The 22,244-nt window shown below is 50.1% G+C and overlaps 1 protein-coding gene across 2 annotated transcripts; it reads left to right on the top strand.

Annotated features, from left to right (window-relative positions):
• Positions 1-359: 359 nt before the first annotated feature.
• Positions 360-21,979, top strand: CSF2RB (colony stimulating factor 2 receptor subunit beta). 2 transcript variants are annotated; one of them, XM_006056978.4, is made up of 15 exons: positions 419-508; positions 6,067-6,196; positions 8,507-8,758; positions 9,715-9,838; positions 12,367-12,557; positions 13,194-13,345; positions 13,428-13,596; positions 14,134-14,269; positions 14,430-14,584; positions 16,176-16,315; positions 17,270-17,432; positions 18,676-18,766; positions 18,973-19,030; positions 19,855-19,961; positions 20,578-21,979. In XM_006056978.4, exons 3-15 carry the CDS (start codon positions 8,683-8,685, stop codon positions 21,686-21,688), a joined length of 2,673 nt encoding a protein of 890 aa, XP_006057040.2. In that variant the 5' UTR covers positions 419-508; positions 6,067-6,196; positions 8,507-8,682; the 3' UTR covers positions 21,689-21,979. The 2 variants fall into 2 exon arrangements, with proteins under 2 accessions (XP_006057039.2, XP_006057040.2); XM_006056977.4 differs by lacking the exon at positions 6,067-6,196 and having other exon boundaries at positions 360-508.
• Positions 21,980-22,244: the final 265 nt, after the last annotated feature.

The raw sequence follows: 22,244 nt of genomic DNA, 5'->3' as shown, positions 1-22,244 counted from the left end.
TGTAAGTCAAGAGGTGGGTCCTGAGCCCTGGTGAAATTACATGCAGGTAATTTGCAGAAGATCTCACCCTGAGCAGGTGGCAATGGGAGGCCAGGTTCCTGTGGCTCTGAGCTCTCACCTGCTCTGGGTGTTGCAGCCCCCTCCCCCAGCATCCCCTTTGGGGGTGTCTGGGAAGGCTGCATGAAGGAACTTTGCACTGAGCAGAGAGAGCACACATGGAAGTTTATAGGGAGATCACATAGAAAAGATTGAAGTACTTCTAGAAGAAGGAACAACATTGGCAAAGCCAGAAAGGCTCAGAATAAAACTTCGTATCTTGGTGTCCACAATTCTGAGAAACCAGGCAATCTTGTGAAGAGGCACTTGTACAGAAAGAGGCCAGGGACTGCTGCTTCCTCTTTCTGCTTCTCTGTTTCCTAACAACGTCAGCATAAATAGGAAGCCTGAGAGGCTCGCTGACTGCCTCCAGGAGACACCACAGAAGGTCCGTCTGTCCCGGCACAAAGAGGTACGTGTGGGCTCGGCACAGGGTGAAGGGCGGGGTCGGGAGCAGGGGCGTGTGGCAGTCTGGGATGGGAAGGACAGGGAGAGCCTGGGGGTGTCGAGTGGGCAAGTGTGCCCCAGGGACTTGGGAGGTTAGGGCTTGGCCTTTTGGGAAAACCTGAACCCAGCCTCCTGGGCAGCCAGTGGACGAGGAGACAGACAGCAGGAACAGACCAGCCTGGGTGTTGGGGGAAGGGCTTTGAGGGTCCAGTCCTCACTGGTGAATCTGACTGTCCTGTCAGCAGGGAAGATGTCTGGGGCCGTAGAGAGTTCAGGCCTGGGAGTCATACAGCTGTGTACCGTTGTCTTTACTTTGTCACTAAGGTGTCACTAAAGGGTTGGTGGCAGTGATAATATCCTGTCCTGGGCTTCTGTCTCATGTCTGGAACAGGGGAGTGCAGATAGTCCCTGACATCCTGGTTCAGAAAAAGTCTGTGTGTGCATGCGCACACATGTGTGAATGTCCACGGGGATGCAGAGATACTGGAGGCAGATGATGAAGCCAGGAACCTTGTTATGCTCAGACCTAGATTGGTGTGGGTTGAGAAGCTCATGTCGGAAGATAAGAAGGGAGCAGGTTCCTTACTTACTTAGAGACATGTCTTCCCCCCTCCAAAAACGTTTTCTTTGTGGTTGTACTCTGCCCTGACCACTGTTGATTAGTTGGGTTTGGGCCAAGCTGTGGATGCCTGCCACTGGTGAGTTGGCTAGGTGGTGGGCGTCTGGGGGTGTTTTCGTCCAGGTGTGCACTTGCCCTGTGGATGGGAAGGCAGGTGTTTCTCTGGGTCCCCACTGAGATAAGAGCCTGTGGGGACTCGCCAGGCAGCCCGCAGCAACAAGTTGCAAACGTGCAGTGTTTAGTCTTTAGACACCTTGCTATTCCATTTTTGTATAACCAGATTCTAATTTTCTCTGCTTATCATCTTCCTTGCTTTCTAATGGTTTTATAACAAGTAAAATCTGTCCTGCTAATTTTGGGTCACCCTTTTTTTCATTCATTAGTTTTACTTATATTGTGCTATATCCACTAACATCACAGGATACTTCTTGAGTTCTTTAATGAATGTATTTAATATTAAACAAGTGAATCCATGGATCTATGCTTTGCTAAAAAATTAAAAAATGGGAGTACATAAAAGTGATTATAACATACATGTTGTCCTAGTTTTCCATGGCTTAGTTTTCCACTTAGTATTACATTTTGGACAACATTCCATAATAAGATGTAGAGATTTGACTCATTAATTAGCCCTGAGAGATACATGACGTTTATCAGTTTAGGTGTTACTGAAAGAGCAGGATGGGGTCTGGCTGCTTGCCGTTCAAAAGCCAATGAGCAGGCCAGGTTGGTGGAAAGGAAAGTTTGCTTTATTTCAGATGCTGGCAACTGTGGTTGTGGATGTCTGTCCAAAGGCTGACTCTCCCACACTGGCAACCAGTGGGGCAAGAGCTTTTATAAACAGAAGGTGGGAATGGGGGCTACATACAGAAACAGCACAATCAGCTCTGACAGTCATCTTCAAACTGGTCATCGCTGATCTGACCAGTGTCATCGTTATTGTTTTAGGTACAGTTAATCTTCAGTTCCGGGGTCCATTTGTTCCCATTTCTTTGAGGCCATTTCTCAGAATCGTGGCAGCTTATGTTGTGGGTATAGTCTGGTCGTCATGTAGTTAACTTCTCCATCTTGGTGTTTTAGTATCTACAAGACAGCTCATAGGATGTGGCTCAGAATATTATCTATAGCCCTTGAGAAAGCACTAAAGATCCTTGACTATGCTTAATGATTACATTATTATTATTTGGTCTCTTTTGACTGTTTTTTCCTTTGTTTCTGTATTTCTCACTTTTCTGATTAAACTTATTCTTTGACTAAAGTTTTCCACAGACAAAAGGCAGGCAGAGGACGTGGTGCGGTGGAGGGTAGGCAAGGACCAGGCGGTCCTGCTCCATTTCATAGGTGCACCACGATTTACCCGATCCCACGTTGCTAGACACTTGGGTGGTCTCCAGTTTTCCACACCTGAGAAAGTCTTCCTACAGCCCAGATTCCTAGAAGCAGAATTGCTGGGCAAGAGACTGCACATTTAAAATAATAATAGATATTGTCAAACCATCCTCAAAGTAGCTGAACTAACATACATTCCATGGCAGTGCATAAAAAGGCTGGTTTCTCTTTAAAGAAACAGTCCATCTTTTAATTGTGTCCAGTGTAATGGATGAAAATTATCTGGTTCTCACTTGGATTTTTCCTTTCCCTGGTGATAGGTGAAGTTGTGCATCTTCCATGTGTTGAAAGGCCATTTGGATTCAGTTTGTAATGTGCATGGAAATGTCCTTTACATTTCTCAGTGGGTTGGTTGTCTTTTATGTATTGAGTATTAATACATTTGGAGTGTTTTAGGAGTGTTCCATTTATTACGTGTATGAACCATTTATTGACATATGTTGAAAATATGTCTTTCAGATTACCACTCTATTTTCTCTTTGGTGTGTTTAAAGATACCTTGCATTGTATAAAAATGTATTCATTGCTTTTAAGTCAAATCTGTCATTATTTTGTATTTCAGGCTTTCTGGATTCGGTGTCTTATTCAATCCCTGAGATTAAAGAAATATTTTAGAGCTTTTATCATTTTTAGCTTTGACATTTAAATCTTTAATCCATTTAGAATTTGGAGGTGTGGGTAATAAGTAATCATCTAACTTTTAAAAAAAATGATTAGCTGGTTGTCTCAATATCATTAATTTTGAGTGTGCAAACCATGTGTTCTCTGTGATTTGAAATTCTACTATTACTTCCAATTCCTAAGTCGTTCTTTTCCTTAACATTTCCTGTTCCATCTGTCTACTATTATACTCATCGTTTTTCTAACCAATAGAGCAAGTCCCTCATGTTGGATTTGTTATAATCTAGAATCAGTTTGCTAAGCCAGTTGAAAATCTTTCTGGAGTCTTACTTTGCATTGTCTTGAATTTAGAGATGACTTGGGGGAATACTGATCCCCAAATAGGGGTCATAACAACAGCAGGCAGCCTTCTACTTTAAAGCAGAAGGTACTGACATTTCTGTTGACTCTAATGTTACTGTAGTTTTCTAGTACATACCCAGAAATGTCAACATTCTTTTCAATTCCTCATTTGCCAAGGTTTATTTCTTTGTTTCATCAGGAATGGTTTTTGTATTATCAAGTATTTAAGGGCATCTGTTAAGATAAGCTTATCTTTTTCTCCTTTTAATCTGTCTGTTGATCTATTTCTATTAATCACAAAGAGAGTTGATGCATTCTTCTTTTTAAAGTCTTCATCAGGCTGTCCTATGAAATTGTTTTTGTCTGGAGTGAATTTGTGCCTTTTTTCCCCTTTTCCAATTGCTATTTTTATCATTAAATTTCTGCAGGAGTTTGAGAATTTTGGTGAGCATGTTTATTTTATTTTGAATGAGAAGGCATTTGGCTTTTCTCTCCTCTTCCTCCCTCTCTTCCTTTTCCTTTCCCCCTTCCTGTCATCCTCTGGTTTCCATGCTCAATCCTCACTCATAGTGATCTTTAACCCTTACATTTTAAACACACATGTTTATATTTAACTTATATTTTCCATCAGCATTTGGGCTTACTCAGAATATATACACTCCTCCAAAACAAGGCAAGATCCTTAGCAAGCTTTCGGTTCATCTCTGCTTTTTCCCTGTAACCTCACAGCCAACACTTGTGTTAAAATGATCTCAGTTTTACTTCAATGCTGTTACTGTGTATTTATTTGTTTTTACTTTGAAAAGTGGAGTTGCTCAGTTGTGTCAGACTCTTTGCGACTCCATGGACTGTAGCCTACCACGGGCTACAGTGGTAGCCTCCATCCATGGGATTTTCCAGGCAAGAGTACTAGAGTGGGTTGCCATTTCCTTCTCCAGAGGATCTTCCTGATCCAGGGATTGAACCCCGGTCTCGCTCATTGTAGGCAGACGCTTTACTGTCTGAGCCACCAGGGAAGTCAGTAACAATATTTCTTTACTTAACAGTAAGTCCTATTGGTTTCTTTTTTCAAAATTGATTCCAGTATCACGTGCTATCTTTCTTTCTTGGAATTTTTATTTTTTATCTGAAATATATGCTAGAGTAACTCTCTTTAAAAAGATATGGAAAGCTTTTTTTGTTCTTACATTTCCAAAATATTGTGATTTTTTTCCCCCTTGAACTTCAAAGTAAGCTAGACTTTTTATATTTCTAGGTTCAAACATATTTTCTTCTCAGTATTTTCAAGACATTACTATCTATTTAGTATCCTGTGTTACTTGTTAGAGGACCTTGCAAACCCAATCTTTTTTCACTGAAAATAACTTGTTTGTTTACTTCTGGAAGCTTCTAGGATTACCTTTTACTCTTTGATGACCAGAAGTTTATTAGCATGTGACTGAGTATGGTGCTATTAAAAATGAATTTTGTTTTTAACTTAGTAGATTATTGCCTGATTTAAAGCCCTGTGAATTTTTCTTCTATTTGCAATTGTATCTCTTTGGTTGCACATGGAAAAACCCCAAATAACAGTAGCATAATACTATATAAGTTTATTTTTTCCCTCACATGAAAAATGTCCAGTGGTAGGCAGTCTCAGACTGTATGGTTGGTTCACAGTGAGAAGAGGGATCGAGGTTCCTCTTTTTCTGTTGCTTATGACTTCTACACTCAACAGAACCTTATAATTCAAAATGACTGCTGGAACTCCAGCCATCACTGCAAACTGGAGAAAGGAAAAAAAGCAGGAGGGCAAAAATAGATTCCTCCTACCTGAGCCACTTCCTTTAAGCAACTTTTTTTGAAAGACACACCCAGTGATTCTACTCACATCTTCTTGGACAACATTTAGCCACATGACCACACCTAGCAATAGGAGAGTGTAAGAAATAAAATCTTTTATTCTGTGCAGCAATAAACCTAGGTAGAACCTAACCTTTTGTTATCAAGGGGAAAGGGGACAGCTAGGCAACCGGCACCATCTGCCGTACCTGCCCTCAGTTCTCTGTCTTCTGCTTCTAGATGTTGGAACTGTTGAATTTCTTTCCTAGGCCTCAATTTTTCTCTAAGACTTTTCATTTCCTAGCCTATTTGCTGTCTTCAATATCTACCTTTGTAACATGACAGTTTATAGCGTTAATTCTGATTTGGCCCATTATTGAGTCATGGTGTGTGTTTGTTTGTTTGTTTTATGGATTTCTTCAATAAAACGTCAATAAAATTTCAATTGCCTTCAAATGCTAAGAACTCTGTTTTATTTGTTCTTTGCGTAGCAATCTGTTCTTAAATGGCCATGATTTCTCAAATCTCCCTGAGCATGCTACTTAAGATGTTTCAACGTTTTGTTTTGTCTTTGCACAGACATTTGTGCATATCTGTAGAAGTATCTGTTGGGTCAGTATATGTCAGAATAGAGATGTACGATACCAATAATTGGGAAATATAAAACTATGCTACTCACTATTATAACTGGTTAAGAACACAAATTCTAAAGCCAATCTCCTGTGCTACAGTCTCAGCCTTTTCCTTTCTGCTGTATCATCATGGACCTATACCAGTTTCCTCATCTACAAAGTGGAGATTTTAACCTACATATTGATGTATTAATATCTGTAAAGCCTTTTGAACAGTGGCCAAATGATGGTAAGTGTTTTGTAATTGTTAGCCACTAATACGAATTCTCTGCATGTAGGTGTCTTTTATGCTTGTGTCCTTGGATGCCATTAATTTGTTTGAACTATTTATAGCATAAAGGTAGTCACTTGTTCTCCATACTTCTGGCACAAACATTTATTTTTCACTTTGTCCTTTGCTTTGTGGTTCAGTTATTTTTATAAAATACTGAAGTGTTCACTTTTATGCACTTTTATTTCTCAGCCTTTGTCTTTGATTTCTTCTAGTGCTTTGAAACTTAAATAGTTCAAAGATATTCACTTGTACAGTTTGCAAGTTTCATAGGATTTAACTGCCTATATTTAAATTTTTCATTGATTTGATACATGGGAAATGGTGTAAGGTAGGGGTTTAGGCTGATATGTTTTATGTTGTTATTCAATTGTTTCAACACTTTTTATTATTCCATCACTTAATACTGATTTGTGGTTCCTCTTCATCATGTAGTACATTCTCTAGAGAAATACAGTTCATCTAATCAGTATGTCCACTGATTTGTTGTGTGTGTGCACACACGTGTGTGCATGTGTGAAAATCCATTACTTTACTTACAAGATTTTTATAATAAATTTTGCTATTGAGTGGAAACTCATTATTTTATTGAACTATAGTTGATTTACAATATTTAGTAGGTTTCAGGTGTAAAGCAAAGTGATTTGGTTATACATATATATATATATCTGTATTTGTTTTACTTTTGATTCTTTCCCATTATAGTTTATTATAAACATAGTTTATTTATAGTAGTTTATTATTGAATATAGTCCCTGTGCTGTACAGTTAGTCTTTGTTGTTTATCTATTTTATATATGGTAGCGTGCATCTATTAACCCCATACTCCCAATTTACCCCTCCCCGTTTCCCATCTGGTAACCAAAAGTTTATTTTCTGTTAGTGCTTACTCACTCAGTCGTGTCTGACTCTTTGCAATCCTATGGACTTCCTGCCAGGTGCCTCTGTCCATGGAATTTTTCAGGCAAGAATACTGGAGTGGGTTTTCATTTCCTCCTCCAGGGGATCTTCCCAACCCAAGGATCAAACCGGTGTCTCTTGTGTCTCCTGCAATGCAGGCAGATTCTTTAACTGCTGAGCCATCTAGGAAGACCCATTTTTCTATGAGACTTCTTAGTTTTAAAGTCTTATTAACTGTCCTCACACATATTTTTTCCCTTGTGAATTCCTGCCAAAAAGAAAGAAAATCTTGTTAAGTTTTGATTAGAGTTGTGTTAAACTTATAACTGACTTTCAGAAGAATTAACCTCTTTACATGTGAGGAATTTGCATTTGTGGTAAGACCCAAAGAGAAACTCTGAGTTTTTAGCTGAGTTCCAGGTAGGCAGAGCAAGCTGCATCAGCTCAGGCAGACTCTCCTTTGCCTGCCAAGGCACTGCTCCCCTGCAGGAGCTAAAATACTCTCCCCAGCCCCAGACAAACCCACTCTTCCTTCCCAGGCATTTCTTGGACTAACCACCCCACAAAGATCATCAAGTTTGGTTCTCCCTCATGATCTCACGTGAGATACGTCAGGTTGGGCCCATTTTATAGGTTTAGAGAGCGAGGTTCAGAGGGCACTGATAAGTCAGCCCAGGCCACCAGCACAGGAGGGACAGGGCCTGTGTTGAAAGTCAGTTTGGCTGAGCCTAGAGCCGTGCTTTTCCCAGCAACAGAGCTTCTGGTATGTGTCTGTGCAGCTTGAGTGAAGTTTTCGACAGTCTTACGGACAGAAAAGGAGTCATGCTCCTCTCTGTTCTACTTTCCTGGTACTTCCCGGGGGCTGGATGAAATGAAATAAGGAAATCCCCAAACTTCTGCAGAAAAAAAAGGGAACCGGCATTTCAAAGGGTAGTGTGGGAGGAATGAGGTAAATGGAACGAGGTGGGGAGAGCACCAGGCTTGTGTGTGTGCGCGCACGCACGTGTGTGTGTGTGTCTGTGTGTGTGGTGAGGGTGTGTGCATGTGCTCACTCACACGGGAGAAGCACACCCCAACACCCAGTGACTCCCTCGGGTCAGTACCTGGTGGGGGGAAAAATCAAATACCAGGCTTCCCTCTTGAATTTTCTCTTTACCAGGGCAGTGTGACCCAGTGGGAACCCACATCTGCAGAGGCCACTAAGTGCATCTCCTTCACAGTCACATCCCAGGCACTGAGTTGAGGAGCAGGGACGGTCCCAAGGGCCAGGCTGAGGCAGCAGTGGGGCTGCAGCCAGGCAGCAAGGCCACTCCTGGGTCCGCCCTACCACGTGGGCCAAGTCCCACAGGCTGACGCTTCCTTCCGCAGGCCTGGAGGAGGCAGGATCCTGGAGACAGGAGGATTCCCAAGAGCTGATGACATGGGTCTAGCCCAGCCTCCAGCAGGGGAGGAACACAAGACTCCAGGACAGTGAGGAGCCCACACCTTGCTCAGACTTGGACCCACTTGAGCAGGCTACCTGTTCTCCAGAGCTGAATCACGAGATGACACTGACCCAGGGGCTGCCCCCCCTGGCTCTGCTGGCGCTCTGCTGGGGACTCAGCATAACAGGGGCTGAAGGTGAGCCAGATCACCCCCCTCCTTTTCACTGCCGGGCCACAGAACCCAGACCCCCAGCCTTCCCTCCCCTCGACCATCTCTTCTCTCTCCTGGTTTTCCCTGGAGGCCTCCCTTCCCTCCCCCAGCACTCCCGCTCATTCTTCTCTGGCCTCCTGTAAAGACCTCTCTGGCTGTGTGGCTTCTCTGTCCACATTTCCCGGTGTGGCGTTCCAGACCTCTAACCTCCTGGCTGGCCATTCCAGTCCTTTGTCTGACCTTGCATTCCCCCCAGACACTCAGCACCTGGGGGTCTTGACCAGTTCCCACCTCTGTACCTTTGATCCTGGGGTCCCTCAGCCGTGGGGGAGGGGGTGTCTCTCCTCTTGCCTCAAGGCCCTGCTGAGATGTCCCCCAACCCCAGGATCCTCAGGCCACTGACCACCCTCCCCAAGGGCTCCCAGAGAGCTCAGCTCCCCTGATAACCCTGGGAACCACACTCCACTTTCCAAGCATCAGGCCTAGCGGGGCCTGATCCGAGAGCAGGGTGGGGAGGTCCCCAGAGTAGGCCCCTTAGGGGTAGGTTTGTGCCTCTGCTCCAAGGCTGCGCCCACCCACGGGCCCAGGGGCGGGGCCTGTGTCTGACACATGTGCCCACCTGTAGTGGGAGGGACTCTGTTCCTCCAGGAGCAGGGCAAGGCAGGGGCTCATGACACGTGCTCTGAATCAACTAGAATATTGTGTTTTTCCCCAGACAAGAGGGTCCACAGCTGGCTCCCTTACACCTGCACACCTGCAGAGACAGCCGCCCCTGCCCCCGCCAAGGCCTCTGGGGACATTTGCCTGGGCTCTAGGAGCCTCTACAGGACTCTGGCAGACTTCTTTGCAGTGCTGTGCACCCAGGAGGGGCTGCAAGGGGTGGTGACAAGGGACATCTGAGGGGGAAGGTGTGACCCTCTCTCTGCTTCCCTCCCTGGCAGAGACTGTCCCGATGCAGACCCTGCGCTGCCATAATGACTACACCAGCCGCATCATCTGCAGGTGGGCGGACACCCAGGATGCCCAGCGACTGGTCAACGTGACCCTCTACCGCAGGCCCAAGGAGTGAGTGAGGCAGGGCCCAGGGTTGGAGGGCAGCGAGGGGCGCTGCTGTGTGGGCAGTGCCAGGAGTTTGGGGCTGGACAGAAGGTGGGGGCGGGAAACTCCTACCCAGGAGCTCCTGACCCACCAGGTGGCCTGCCGGGCCCAGGGGCTTGTGTCTGATGTCCAGTTTGGGGGAAGAACCTCTGATGTTAATATTGTTGATGATGGTGATAATCTCCTATTTTGTCACAATTGAACAAAATCAATCGGCAGAAGTCAATTTTGGTTCATCCTCCTTATGAGGTGGGCAGGACAGGGACATGATACCCAATTCACAGATGGAGAAACTGAGGCTGCAGAGGTGAGGTCCCTCCCCCTGGCCACAGTGGGGTCAAGGCCTTAGCAGGACCAGTGTCCTGTGGCCAGCCTGCAAGGCTAAGCTCCATGTCTTCCTCAGGCCCTGCTCCCTCCGGAGTTGGGGCTTCTCCTCTCGCCTCACCTAGTTTCCAGGGCATAGCCCTTTTGGGAAGGTACTCCCACCATTCTGGGATCCGGTGATAGTCTAACTCACCATAATGGAAGTAGTTAAACAGCAGGCATCACAGGGTCTGGGGAGACCCCTGACGACCTCCCCTAGGAAGAAGGGTTTTCGCTCCACAGCATCATCGCCCCTGCACTCTCTCCCCTGCTCTCCCCAGAGCCTCTGTCCTCCTTGTCCACTGTCCCCACCCCCACCCTCAGCTGTGGCCTGCCTCCTCCTGCACTGGGACAGCAGACACCCCCAGAAGAGAAGCTTCCCAACATCTCCCCCGACCATGGCCTGCTACCTCCCTGGATACTCCCTGCAGTGATTGCCTGTCCCAGGCCTGTCTGAGGCCAGAGCCAGGGTCCCACCTGGTCTTGCTGCTCAAGGACATCACTGCCATCCCAATCGCCACTTCCCCATGCTGTTGAGGGACACTGTCCCGGGATCCACTTACAGATGCCAACCAGACTGCAGCTCAGGGCCTCCGAGTCCAGTCTCCTAGCCTGGCTGTCCATTCTTGGCTTCCCTCTGAGGGAACCTCCTCTAAAGAGTGGTCTGGAGCCCTGTTTCCAGTGCCTCTCAGGTAGTTCCTCCAGAGCCCACTCTCCCAGGACTCTGCTGCCCCCAGCAGGCCATTTAAACTGCTCCCGCTGGAGTCAGTGATGCCCACTTCGTGTAAATCAATGGTTAGTCCTGGCCTTCTCCCCACACACCCACAGTCAGCACCTGACAAGGACTGGCTGGGCCTAAATACGAGGTCCCACTGTGGCACCTCCCTCCCTGACCCTGGCCAGCACCTGGGCCCTTCCCCATGTCCCCCTGGCCCGCCCTTTTCTGTCTCCTAGTCCGTTCCCTTCTCTGAAGGGGATGATGTCCCAGGACTCTTGGACCTCCATTCTCTTGCATCTGGATCCAGCGGCAGAGATCCAGCCCCAGACTATGGCTCTGACCCAGACATGCTCTCTCCAGCCTGGACCTTTCCCCAAGTTCCAGAACCATAGGTTCACTTGCCTCTCCGCATTGTCCCTTATAGTCTTTAACTTCAAGTGTCCTAAACAAGTTCCTGCTCTGCCTCCCAGAGACAGCCCCTGTGCTAGATTCCCATATCAGTTCACCAAAGGGGAGCTTCCAGGGGCTCAAGCCAGACAAATGGGGACAGTCTTTTATTTTTTGCTTTTCAGTCTCCTTTCCCTCCTTTCCTTCTTCACCGCAGCATCCAATCCATCAGCAAATGTGATCGACTTCATCTTCAAATAGAAAGTGAATCTGGCTAAGACCCTGATCCAAACCACTTCTTATCACTGAGATAGTCCAGAAGCCTCCTAACTTGTCCCTCTGCTTCCAGTATTGCCACCCCCTCCAACTCAATCTATCCACAGCTCAGCAGCCACAGGAATCCTTTCAAAGTGTGTGTCAAAACATCACTCCTTTGCTCATAACTCTCAATTTTCCTCACTTCCAGTGAATTCAAAATTCTTTACATTCCTTTTAAGCACTGACCTTCTGTAACCTCACTCTGCTAGGCTCCTGGACCTCCCACCCTCACATATCTACTCTGCACGCACTGTTAATTGCCTAGTCACACAACATCCCAAACCTATGCCTACCCCAGGACCTTTGCCCTTGCTGTTCCCTTTCCTTGAAATCCTCTTTCCCCAGATTTGGCATGGCTCCCTCCCTGATCTCCAAGTTTCTGCTCAGATGTCACCTTCTCCAAGAGGTCTTCCCTGCCTCCTTTATTCCAAATTGTATCCTCAGGCCAGCCCTCCTGGCCTGCTCACACCTCTTTCCTTCCTGACTTGTCTATGTACACTTTTCCATTTGACATGTGGCATCATTCCTTCACTGTTCTGTGTATGTCTGCCTCTATTAGGATGTCTGCACTATAGACAGGGATTTGCATGTATTTTATTTCCTGCCAGGCTCCCTGGTACTAAACAAAGCCTTACATGTAGGAACCATCTGTTAATATTTGTGAGTGAGTGATTCTTCTCTCTGGGCTAACCTTGTCTTCTCCTGGCAGGGACCATCCACAGCGAGTGTCCTGCAATCTTAGTGACGACAAGCCCTGGTTAAACAGCCCTTGTCCTGGCTGCGTACCCAGAAAATGTGTTATTCCTTACCGAAACTTTGTCCTTGCCGACTTTGACTACTTCTCATTCCAACCGGACCAGCCTCTGGTCACTGAGCTCACCGTTAATCTGAGTCAGCATGGTAAGGTCTGGGGTCCCTGGCCAAGCATAGTCCCCTGTGAGGACAGGGAACCCTGGAGTGTCCACAAGCTCCTGGCCTACTTGGGGAGGCAGATGTGGAAACATCTAATCCTCCAGGGTTGTAAGGACCATACAAAGGCTGTGGTGGGCCAGGAAAAGGAGCAGGGATTCTGCCTTGGGGAGAGGACCCAAGAAGTTTCCGAAGGATACACGTCTGCTGGGTACTGAGAGGTGCAGGATGACCCTGGGCAGAGGAACTAATAAAGTGTAGACCGAAGAGGGAGTTACAGGAGTCACAGTGCCCTCTGCTGGGAAGGAGGCCCCACAGGCCACCTTGTGGGCAGTGGGGACAGAAGGAAGCTAGCTCCCTTTGGAGTTCAATTTGAGCACCTTTCATGGAGCTTATGTTCTGAAGCCTAGGAATCTGCACAGCTTCATTCATGTTCACACTGAATTCCCATGATTTAGCAGAAGGCAGTCTGAGGTCCATGGAGAAGGGTCTGTCCAGGGTCATTCAGCCAGTGGGAGCAGTGCCTGGCCTGGGACCCAGGCCTATCCACACATGGGCCACAGAGGACCTTCACCTCCTGCACAGTTGTCCAGCCCCTTAGGGACCCTTTCCTTCCTGTCCCTCCAGTGCAGCCCCCCACACCCAAGGACCTCAACATCACTGCTACCAGGGAGAGTCTCCTGCTGTCCTGGAGGATAGCCCATGAGGGTTTCCAGAGCCACTGGCTGTCCAGCCTGGAGTTTGAGGTGGTCTACAAGCGGCTTCAGGACTCCTGGGAGGTAGGGACCCCACCAACTGTGCCCCAAACCCACAGGTACCTGGCCCAGCCGGCCATGCTCCAATAGCCCCTCTCCCCTCCAGGATGCCCGCACCATCCACTCCAAGTCCCCTCAGGCCATCTTGGAGCTAAAGTACCTCCTGCCCAGCAGCACCTACGTGGCCCGAGTGCGCACCAGGCTAGCCCCAGGCTCAGGGCTCTCAGGACGACCCAGCCAGTGGAGCCAGGAGGTTTCCTGGAACTCCCAGCCAGGTAACAGAGTTGGGACAATGCTCCTTTGTGGAGAGGGGAGCTCATTACATCTCCAGGACAGGAGTCCAGTGTACACACGACAGGATCCTCGGGTGCTCTGTGTTCAGAGTGGCTTCTTTGGGCCCACCCCGTCCTTACTGTGACTCTGCAGAGGCACCGACTGCATCTGACTCACCCCCAGGCCCCAGTTTGCTATCCACGTTATGTGGAGGAGCAATTACAATTTAATCACAATGGCATATGGGCAGCTGTGTTTTCGTGAGGGCTGCATGACATGTGGACACACCAACATGACAGTGTTATTTAATAAATCCCTGAACCCTGAGGCTGTGATGTCCTCCCCGTCTTGCACAGGGGGTGTGAAGTTTCACAGAATTCACCCTCTGACCTGAGGTCACATGGCTGGCAGGTCAGGCTGAGTTTAACCCCTGATGTTTTTGGCCCCACAATCTCTCTGTGACGAGTCTCATGGTGAGCCCACTGAAGGCTAGGGAATGAACGAATGAGGACTGAAGGAAGGTTTGTTCTCCCTCCCAGGGGATGAGGCCCAGCCTCAGAACCTCCAGTGCTTCTTTGATGGGGCCGCCCTGCTTACCTGCACCTGGGAAGTGAGGTCCGAGGTAACCCACTCCGTCTCCTTCACCCTCTTCTACAAGACTGGGCCCAGTGCACGGTGAGTGTCCCCTGCCTCTGTCCCCTCCCCTCCTCTAAGCCTCACCCTCTCCAGGCCTCCTCCTGCCCCTGGAGCCCAGCAGAAGCCACAGCTCCTCCTGAGGTCTCACCCCTCACATGGCCCTGCCTCCCCCTGCCCTGACCTCTGCCATGATCCTCAGGGAGGAAGAATGCTCTTCCATGCAGAAGGAGACTGGCAGCCCCTACATCCGGCACCAATGCCAGATTCCTGTGCCTGACCCCAGGAACTACAGCCAGTACATCGTCTCTGTTCGACCAAAGATGGACGAGAGACTTATAAAGAGCTCAGACAACAGTGAGTTTGCCCCTAGCCTTCTGTGTGGAGCATCTCCCAACAGCACTGCTTCATTCCTCATGGTCCAGACTTCATGTGTGTCAGTTTCAATGAAATACCCCAGGAAGCCAAATGGAACAAAAATGATTCCAGTCTATCCTGGAAGTTCTCAAGAAGCAATAATGCAACAATGACAAATAACATGAAGGAAGATGCAATTGATATTCCTCAAGAATATCAGTATTAAAAAACCTTTTATCTCAGTCTTTTAGCTCTATCTTCCCTGGTGGCTCAGATGGTAAAGAATCTGCCTGCAAGGCAGGAAACCCCGGTTCAATCCCTGTGTTGGGAAGATCCCCTGGAGAAGGGAATGGCTACTAACTCCAGTATTCTTGCCAGGAGAATTCCATGGGCAGAGAAGCCTGGCGGGCTATAGTCCATGGGGTCACAAAGAGTCAGAAACGACTAAGCGACTAACACTTTCACTTTATTTTCCCCTCCAACTTCTCAGTTGCTTAAAAGTTCCTACTTCTGCCCACGACCTCCTGGTCTTCCCACCGATTTTTCCCTTCCTTTCCCAGATTGGATTTTTCTTTTTTAAGTTTCCAAAGTCCTCCCCAAACTGATATTTTCAGAGTTAATAATAATTCACCTGTGATTTACTTCTTATGTTGGGTACTCCTGCTGCTAAGTCACTTCAGTCGTGTCCAACTCTGTGAGATCCCATAGGTGGCAGCCCACCAGGCTCCCCCATCCCTGGGATTCTCCAGGCAAAAACACTGGAGTGGGTTGCCATTTCCTTCTCCAATGCATGAAAGTGAAAAGTGAAAGTGAAGTCGCTCATTCATGTTCGACCCTCAGCGACCCCATGGACTGCAGCCTTCCAGGCTCCTCTATCCATGGGATTTTCCAGGCAAGAGTATTGGAGTGGGGTGTCATACTAAGGGGTCTTGCAGGTTAAGTTCCCCGGTTCCTGTTACATAGTGAGGACCTCATGCAGAGGAAACTCCTGCATTGCTTCTTGATGATCAAGTTCTTCTTCTCAATCTCTAGTGTGTGTCAGAGACAGCAGCCGATTTGTCTTAGTTACCTGGGTTTAAATCCACTACTTATTGTTTGGGATCTTCCAGACTGCAATCTTTGTCTCTACCACTTGATAGCTGCCTGTCCTTGGAAAGTTACCTAATCACTCTGGGGCTCAATTGTTTGTCTGAAAAGTGGACAGATTCAGAGTACTTACTACATCCAGTTGTTGTTATAATTGAGTGAAATTATTCATATAAATTTAGCATGTATAATAATGCTTAGAACACTGTGAATATTCTAGATTAGAATAAATTAACAGAACATTTATTTCTATTTAAATACTAGGGGTAACCCATACTTTTGGTCACCTCACTATAAAACAAGCGTATATTAACATCTCCCAAGAGAAGGGCATTTCAGGTCAAAATAGATGACATGGTGAAATGGGGGTGTAAAACCCTAAGATGGGTGGGACCTGGGGTCCTGGGTTAATGGAGAGAGCACCTGTGATGAGCATGGAACACAAGAAATGTTCCACTGGAGGAATATTAGAAACAATATGCCTTAAAAGTTTTCCTCCCTCCAGTCCAGATGGCTCCCCCAACCCTCAACATGACCAAGGGCAGAGATGGCTACATCCTGCACTGGAGAGAAGAAAAAATGAGCTACTCACACATAGCTTGCATCTTCCAGGTCCAGTACAAGAAAGAAGGAGCCTCATGGGAGGTGAGAGACTGTGCCCAGGGAGGGGCCTGGAGGGGAGGAAAGGACAGCGAGACAACACTTGGGAAAATGCCACCTGCCCAGATGCCTGGCTCCCAGCACGTGACCAGCCACAGAGAGCCGCTGGGACTCGGTGGTCACTCCAATGAGCAGTCTCATTGTCTCTTCCTTTGGTGAAGGAACTGAGACTCAGAGAGATGATGTGAACTTGGCCAAAATGTACACGTGACCCTGAGTTGCAAAGGGGGCATGGACATCAGGAGGGGGAGGGCTGAGAGGCAGCTGAAGGACGGGTTTTCAAAAGTCATAATAAGGTGACACTTCTTCATAAGAATCTCATCCAGAATGCAAATGTGCAGCTGCTAAGAGCAGAGCAGCTCCTGGGGAGGCCGGCAGGGCCTCAGCCCAGGGCTCAGTATCTGGCCCTGGGCCTCAGGCAGTCCTCGGGGCCTGTGGACAGAACCTGGGGCTCCACAGAGGGCAGATCAGAAACCTCAGAGCCAGCCCCAGAATTTTCTGCTGGAAATGGGGAAACTGAAGTCAGGAGGGAGAGGGTTAGTGGTGGAGCTGGGAGTGGTCCTTGGGCTCCTGAACATCTGTTTGATGGTCCAGGGTTCGGTCACCCTGCACCACACTCCAGGGGAGACCATATCTGGGGTCCAGGCTGCTCTAAGGTGAGCTGGGAGGGTGAGGCGGGGCATGGTGACTCCTCAGGGTTTCTGCACCCCGGTGTTGTCATGTGTGCCAGGAGTTCAGTACAAGAGGTGCTCCCTGGTCCTGTCCCTCTGGAGTGTGGTCCTCCGTGGTGAGGGTGATGCTGCTCAGATCCAGGGATGTGACTGCAAGCTGGGAAATGATGGGTAGCAGGAAGGCTGGGGTGCTGAGGCGGGAGGGTTTCGTAGCTGTGCCCACACGCCCCAGACCTCAGGACTCCTGCTCACACACCTGCCCCTGTAGGACACCAAGACAGAGGACTTCCAGAATGCCCACACCATGTCGCTGCCACCTCTGGAGCCCGCCAGCCGGTACCAGGCCAGAGTGAGAGTCAAACCCGACCCGGGGAACTACAATGGGATCTGGAGCGAGTGGAGTGAAGCAAGGTCCTGGGACACCGATTGGGGTAAGTCTGCCACGCCCCCCTCACCCCTCCTGGCACAACCCTGCTGGGCAGAGGACAGGGAGGATATGAACACGGAGACATAACCCCACCCCAGGATAGCATCCTTCCCTCCCAGGCGTCATTAGGGATTAGAAAATTATACCTCCTGGTGTGCAACACAGACTGCGGCAAGGTCTCCAGAGGACAGAGGAGAGAGCACGTCTCACCAACAGGTCTCCCTGCGACTGAACCTCAGCCTTCTATTAATATGGCCCAGGCTTCTATTGGCTTCCCAGGTGGAGCAACGGTAAAGAATTCGCCTCACCTGCTAATGCAGGAGACACAAGAGATACGGGTTTGATCCCTAGGTCAGGAAGATCTCCTGGAATAGGAAATAACAATTTGCTCCAGTATTCTTGCCTAGGAAATTCCATGGACAGAGGAGCCTGACAGGCTATAGTCAATGGGTTCACACACAGTCAGACATGATTAAGCATACACACACACACACACACACACACAAGCATGCTTTCACTAGCCTTTGTGGAAGCTACTACCCAGGGACCACTCAGCCTGAGGAACTACAGACTGGGGCCTGAGATTGGAAAGCTTTGGTCTGATTTCTCAATCTTCTACTTTTGCTAATTTCGTTTATCTACCACTATCTCCATGGTGGCCACCAGGAGACAAGTGTAGGACAAGGTCCAGGAGGTGGCTGCAGAAAGAGGACAAAGTGTTTGCAACAAGGTCCCCAGTCCCAGCCAACTGTCAGGGAAAGAGCCCCAGAGAGAGGACCCCAACCAAGCGGAAAGGAGAACTGGGCCACAGGACCTAAGGGAAAGAGATCAGGGGAGTTTTGGAGGGGCCCAGCCTGTAAGGGGCTTAAGCCCAAGTGGACAGTTGAGAGACTCTTTGATGGGCCTTTGCATCTTCTGGTTCCTCCACCATCACCCCTTTCTCCATTTCTGCCTCTCCTGTTGTCCCTGTTCTTGATGACCTCCCTTGGGAAGTCCCCTGTGATTGCCTTTGGCTACAGTTGCTGCCCTCCCATAGCAACTCCTGCTACTGGCCAGAATCTAACCCTCTGTGTCCTCCCACCAAGCCAACATTGTGGGTGGCTCAGACAAAGACCCCCTTCTTCTTAGTTTCTGGCCTCCTCTCCTCCTCTGCACCCCAAGGAAGCAGCTGCACCCTGTCTTCTGAGTCTCCAGCCCTTTCCCTCCCTAGATGCTAATGATCCTTTTTCCTTCTTGGCTTCCTGAAGTGCTGCCCATGTGGGTCCTAGCCCTCATCCTTGTTATCAGCACCTTAATCCTGCTTCCAGTCCTGCACTTCTGTGGCGTCTACGGGTACAGGTAAGGGGACTCCAAGATGGGGGAGAGTGTTATCCAGGGCCCCAGAGGATGCCAGGGTCACTATTTGTCACTGCTCTGTCACCCGCTCCCAATGGGGTCTTGGACAAATCTGAGCTCTCCCTGGGCTTCAGTTTCACCTCCGTACATGAGCACAGGCAGCTGCCCTGAGGTCTTGGGCAGCAGTCACCTCTTTGTTGTCTTTCCAGGCTGAACCGGAAATGGGAGGAGAAAATCCCTAACCCCAGCAAGAGCCACCTGTTCCAGGTAGGAGCTGGCTGTGAGGGCAGCAGAGGTGCTGGGGCTTGCGTGCTCCTGTGCCATGTCCCCATGTCCGTGTCTTGCTCCCCATCCTGTGGGCTTTGAGTGGGGCTGGGGGTGCAGGTGGCTAGAGAAGGGACTGGGAAGCTCTAAGAGCCAGGCCAGCCCCGCAAGCCCAGCACTGAGACCCCCTGGTCTCCCCCAACGCTCAGGGTGCCCTGCTGGCAGGGACTCACCTGGGATAGGAGGGAGGGTTGGCATAGAGGGGCTGGTCCCTGGGAGGCTCCAGGAGAGGTGTAGTCACATTGAGGGCAGGTGGATGGTGGGAGGCAGAGTGGTTTTCCAAGGACAGAACGGCAGAGCTGAGCGCTAACAGGTGCAGGGTGGTGGCAGGTGGGAGAGGCCATGGCAGGTAGAAGGCATGTGGGGGGGGAGATGAGGCTCCTTTGAGAAGGTAATTGAGTGGGGAGGACGGTGAGTCTGGGGCACATCGCGGGAGGCTGAGAGGACCCTGGAGAACAGGAGCCCTTTGGTCAACTACACAGGGCCAAAGCTGCCTTGGGAGGGTCTCGCGGCCGGTGCAGAGGGGGCTGGGGTGAGCACAGAGCAGTGACAGTCCAGATAGTGTCCTCAGGAGACCCGGGACCCCAGCGAGGTCCCAGCCCCTCTCTGGCCTCGTCTCCCTGGTGTCAGGAGGCTGTCCTGCTGGTGCTGAGTATCTGCCTCTTCTAGGGGCTCCTGAATCCCTACCACCCTCAAGGCCTTCCCTCCATCTGCACCTTCTGGAGGGCCCTGACTCCCAAAGATACAAATGCCCTTTCTCTTTCCAGAACGGGAGCGCCGGACTCCGGCTGCCAGACAGCATGGCCACCCTGGGTAGTGGGAGCCACCTACAAAAGGGGCCATGGGGCAGCAGTTGCCCTCAGCTCCTGGAGGGGTGAGTGTCGGGCAGGGGATCCCTGGGCGGTGGGAGGGTGGCCCCCTCCTGCACACCAGAGGTTTGGAGGAGGTGGCCTGGGTCTGGGCCTCAGTTTGAAGAAATCCATAGAGACTGGTGGTGCTAAAGCAAGAGGCATCCCTAGCGAGGGTCAGACCTCAGACTTGACCGGAGGCAGGAGACTGGAGCAGATGACCTCCCTTCACCCTGCTGCCCAGGGAGACCCCACACTGCCTTGGCCCCACTGGGTGGCGGAGGGTCTGTGAACCTTCATGGCCTCAGCATTTGAGCAACTAGCTTGCCACTAACCCTCATGTGAGAGATGACTGAGCCCAGGCTGGACACCTGGGGCCTGAAGCTGGGTGATAGCAAGGAGTGGAGGGTGGGAGAGGTCCTTGACCTTGAATGAGAGCACAGAAGCTGGAGGGCCAGACCCATGGGGAGGCTGAGCAGCATCTGGTTTCCTGCTCTGGGCCTGCTCCCCAACACTGCCCTGCTCTGAGTTTTCTGTGGGTGTGGCCAGGCCTCTCATCCCACTACCTGCTCCGCTCCTGTGCATGAGCTGAGACGTCTGTCCGAGGAGGTCCCAGCATCTCTGCTCCTGTTCTCCCCACAGGGTGTTCCCTGTAGACTGCAGGCACAGCGAGGTGTCACCTCTCACCACAGAGGACCCTAAAGATGCCTGTGACTCATCATCAGAGCCAGACATGACTCTGACCGCCTCGGACCTCCCCACGGAGCAGCCCCCAAGCCCCCCAACAGGGCTGGCTGCCCCCTCGAGCAGGCCTGAGAGCCAGGCTTCTGGCTTTGACTTCAACGGTCCCTATCTGGGGCCGCCTCACAGCTGCTCCCTGCCTGACCTCATGGGCCAGCAGGTGCCCCCACAGATGGGGGTGAGCAGGAAGCCACAGTCCCCGGGGTCCCTGGAGTACCTGTGTCTGCCCGCAGGGGGGCAGGTGCATCTGGTCCCGCTGGCCCAGGTGAAGGGGCAGGGCAAGGCTGGGGATGGGGACACAAAGTCCAGCCCAGGGGCCCAGAGGAGCCCTTCCCTGGAGTCAGGGATGGGCCCTGCCCCTCCAGAGCCTGGGCTGATGGGGGTTGGTCAAGACCAGAAGGACAGGGCCACCACAGTTCTGCCCACTGGCTGGCCTGAGGATGGCACCGTAGCCTCTGGTTATGTCACCACTCCAGATCTGATATTCACCCCACCCATCGGGGCCCCATCTCCCTCCCAGGCTGCCCCTCCAAACCTCCCCTCAGACCAGAACCCCACTTTCCATCCTGGACTGGCTGATGGGTCCCCTGTAGCCTCAGCCCCCCTGAAACCAGAGTTCGAGGGCTATGTGGAGCTCCCTCCAGCCACAGGCCAGTTGCCCCAGTCCCCTCTAGCCAGCCCTGCCCCTCCTCGAGTCAGCAGCCCTGTCCTGAGCCCAGGCCCACACCGGGCAGATGCATCCCCCACCTCCCCTACCCCTGAGGGTCTCCTTGTCCTGCAGCAGGTGGGTGACTACTGCTTCCTTCCTGGCCCTCTCTCCCCCCAGAGTAAGCCCACTTCCCCAGGACCCTGTCCTGAGATCAGGGACCTCAACCAGGTGGCCCAGGCTAAGAAACCTCCAGCTCAGGCCTTTCCCCAGGTGCCGGCCATTCAGCTCTTCAAAGCCCTGAAACAGCAGGACTACTTGTCACTGCCCCCTTGGGACATTAACAGGCCTGGGCAGGTGTGCTGAGTCTCTGTAGACCTTGAGGGAAGGGAACAGAGGAAAGGCCTGCCTTTCCTCCTGCCCTGCCTGGCCCTCCTGCCACCCCTGCTCCCTTCCCTGGTCCTTTCTGCAAAGCCATGGAGAAGCTTCCATGTTGTAACAGATGGAGACCAGAAAAATAAGTTAACCATCTACCTCCTTCCTTGGCCTTCAGCAAGGTCAAGCTTCTCTCCGTCCCTCCCTTCCTCTCTGACACACACACACACACTCTGTTCTTTGAAATTAACTTATTTTAGGTTCTGAATTATTGGAGCTTTATATATATATACACCAGAGAAGGAAATGGCAACCCACTCCAGTACTCTTGCCTAGAGAATCCTGTGGACAGAAGAGCCTGGTGGACTGCTGTCCATAGGGTCATACAGAGTCGGACATGACTGAAGCGACTTAGCATGCATGCATGCATTGGAGAAGGGAATGGCAACCCACTCCAATATTCTTATCTGGAGAATCCCAGGGATGGAGGAGCCTGGTGGGCTGCCGTCTATGGGGTCACACAGAGTCGGACACGACTGAAGCGACT

This window comes from Bubalus bubalis, chromosome 4 (assembly GCF_019923935.1).
Source record: "Bubalus bubalis isolate 160015118507 breed Murrah chromosome 4, NDDB_SH_1, whole genome shotgun sequence".
NCBI classification, from domain to species: domain Eukaryota; kingdom Metazoa; phylum Chordata; class Mammalia; order Artiodactyla; family Bovidae; genus Bubalus; species Bubalus bubalis.
The sequence above is the reverse complement of the archived record's forward strand: the minus strand, read 5'-3'. Positions and strand labels throughout refer to the sequence as shown.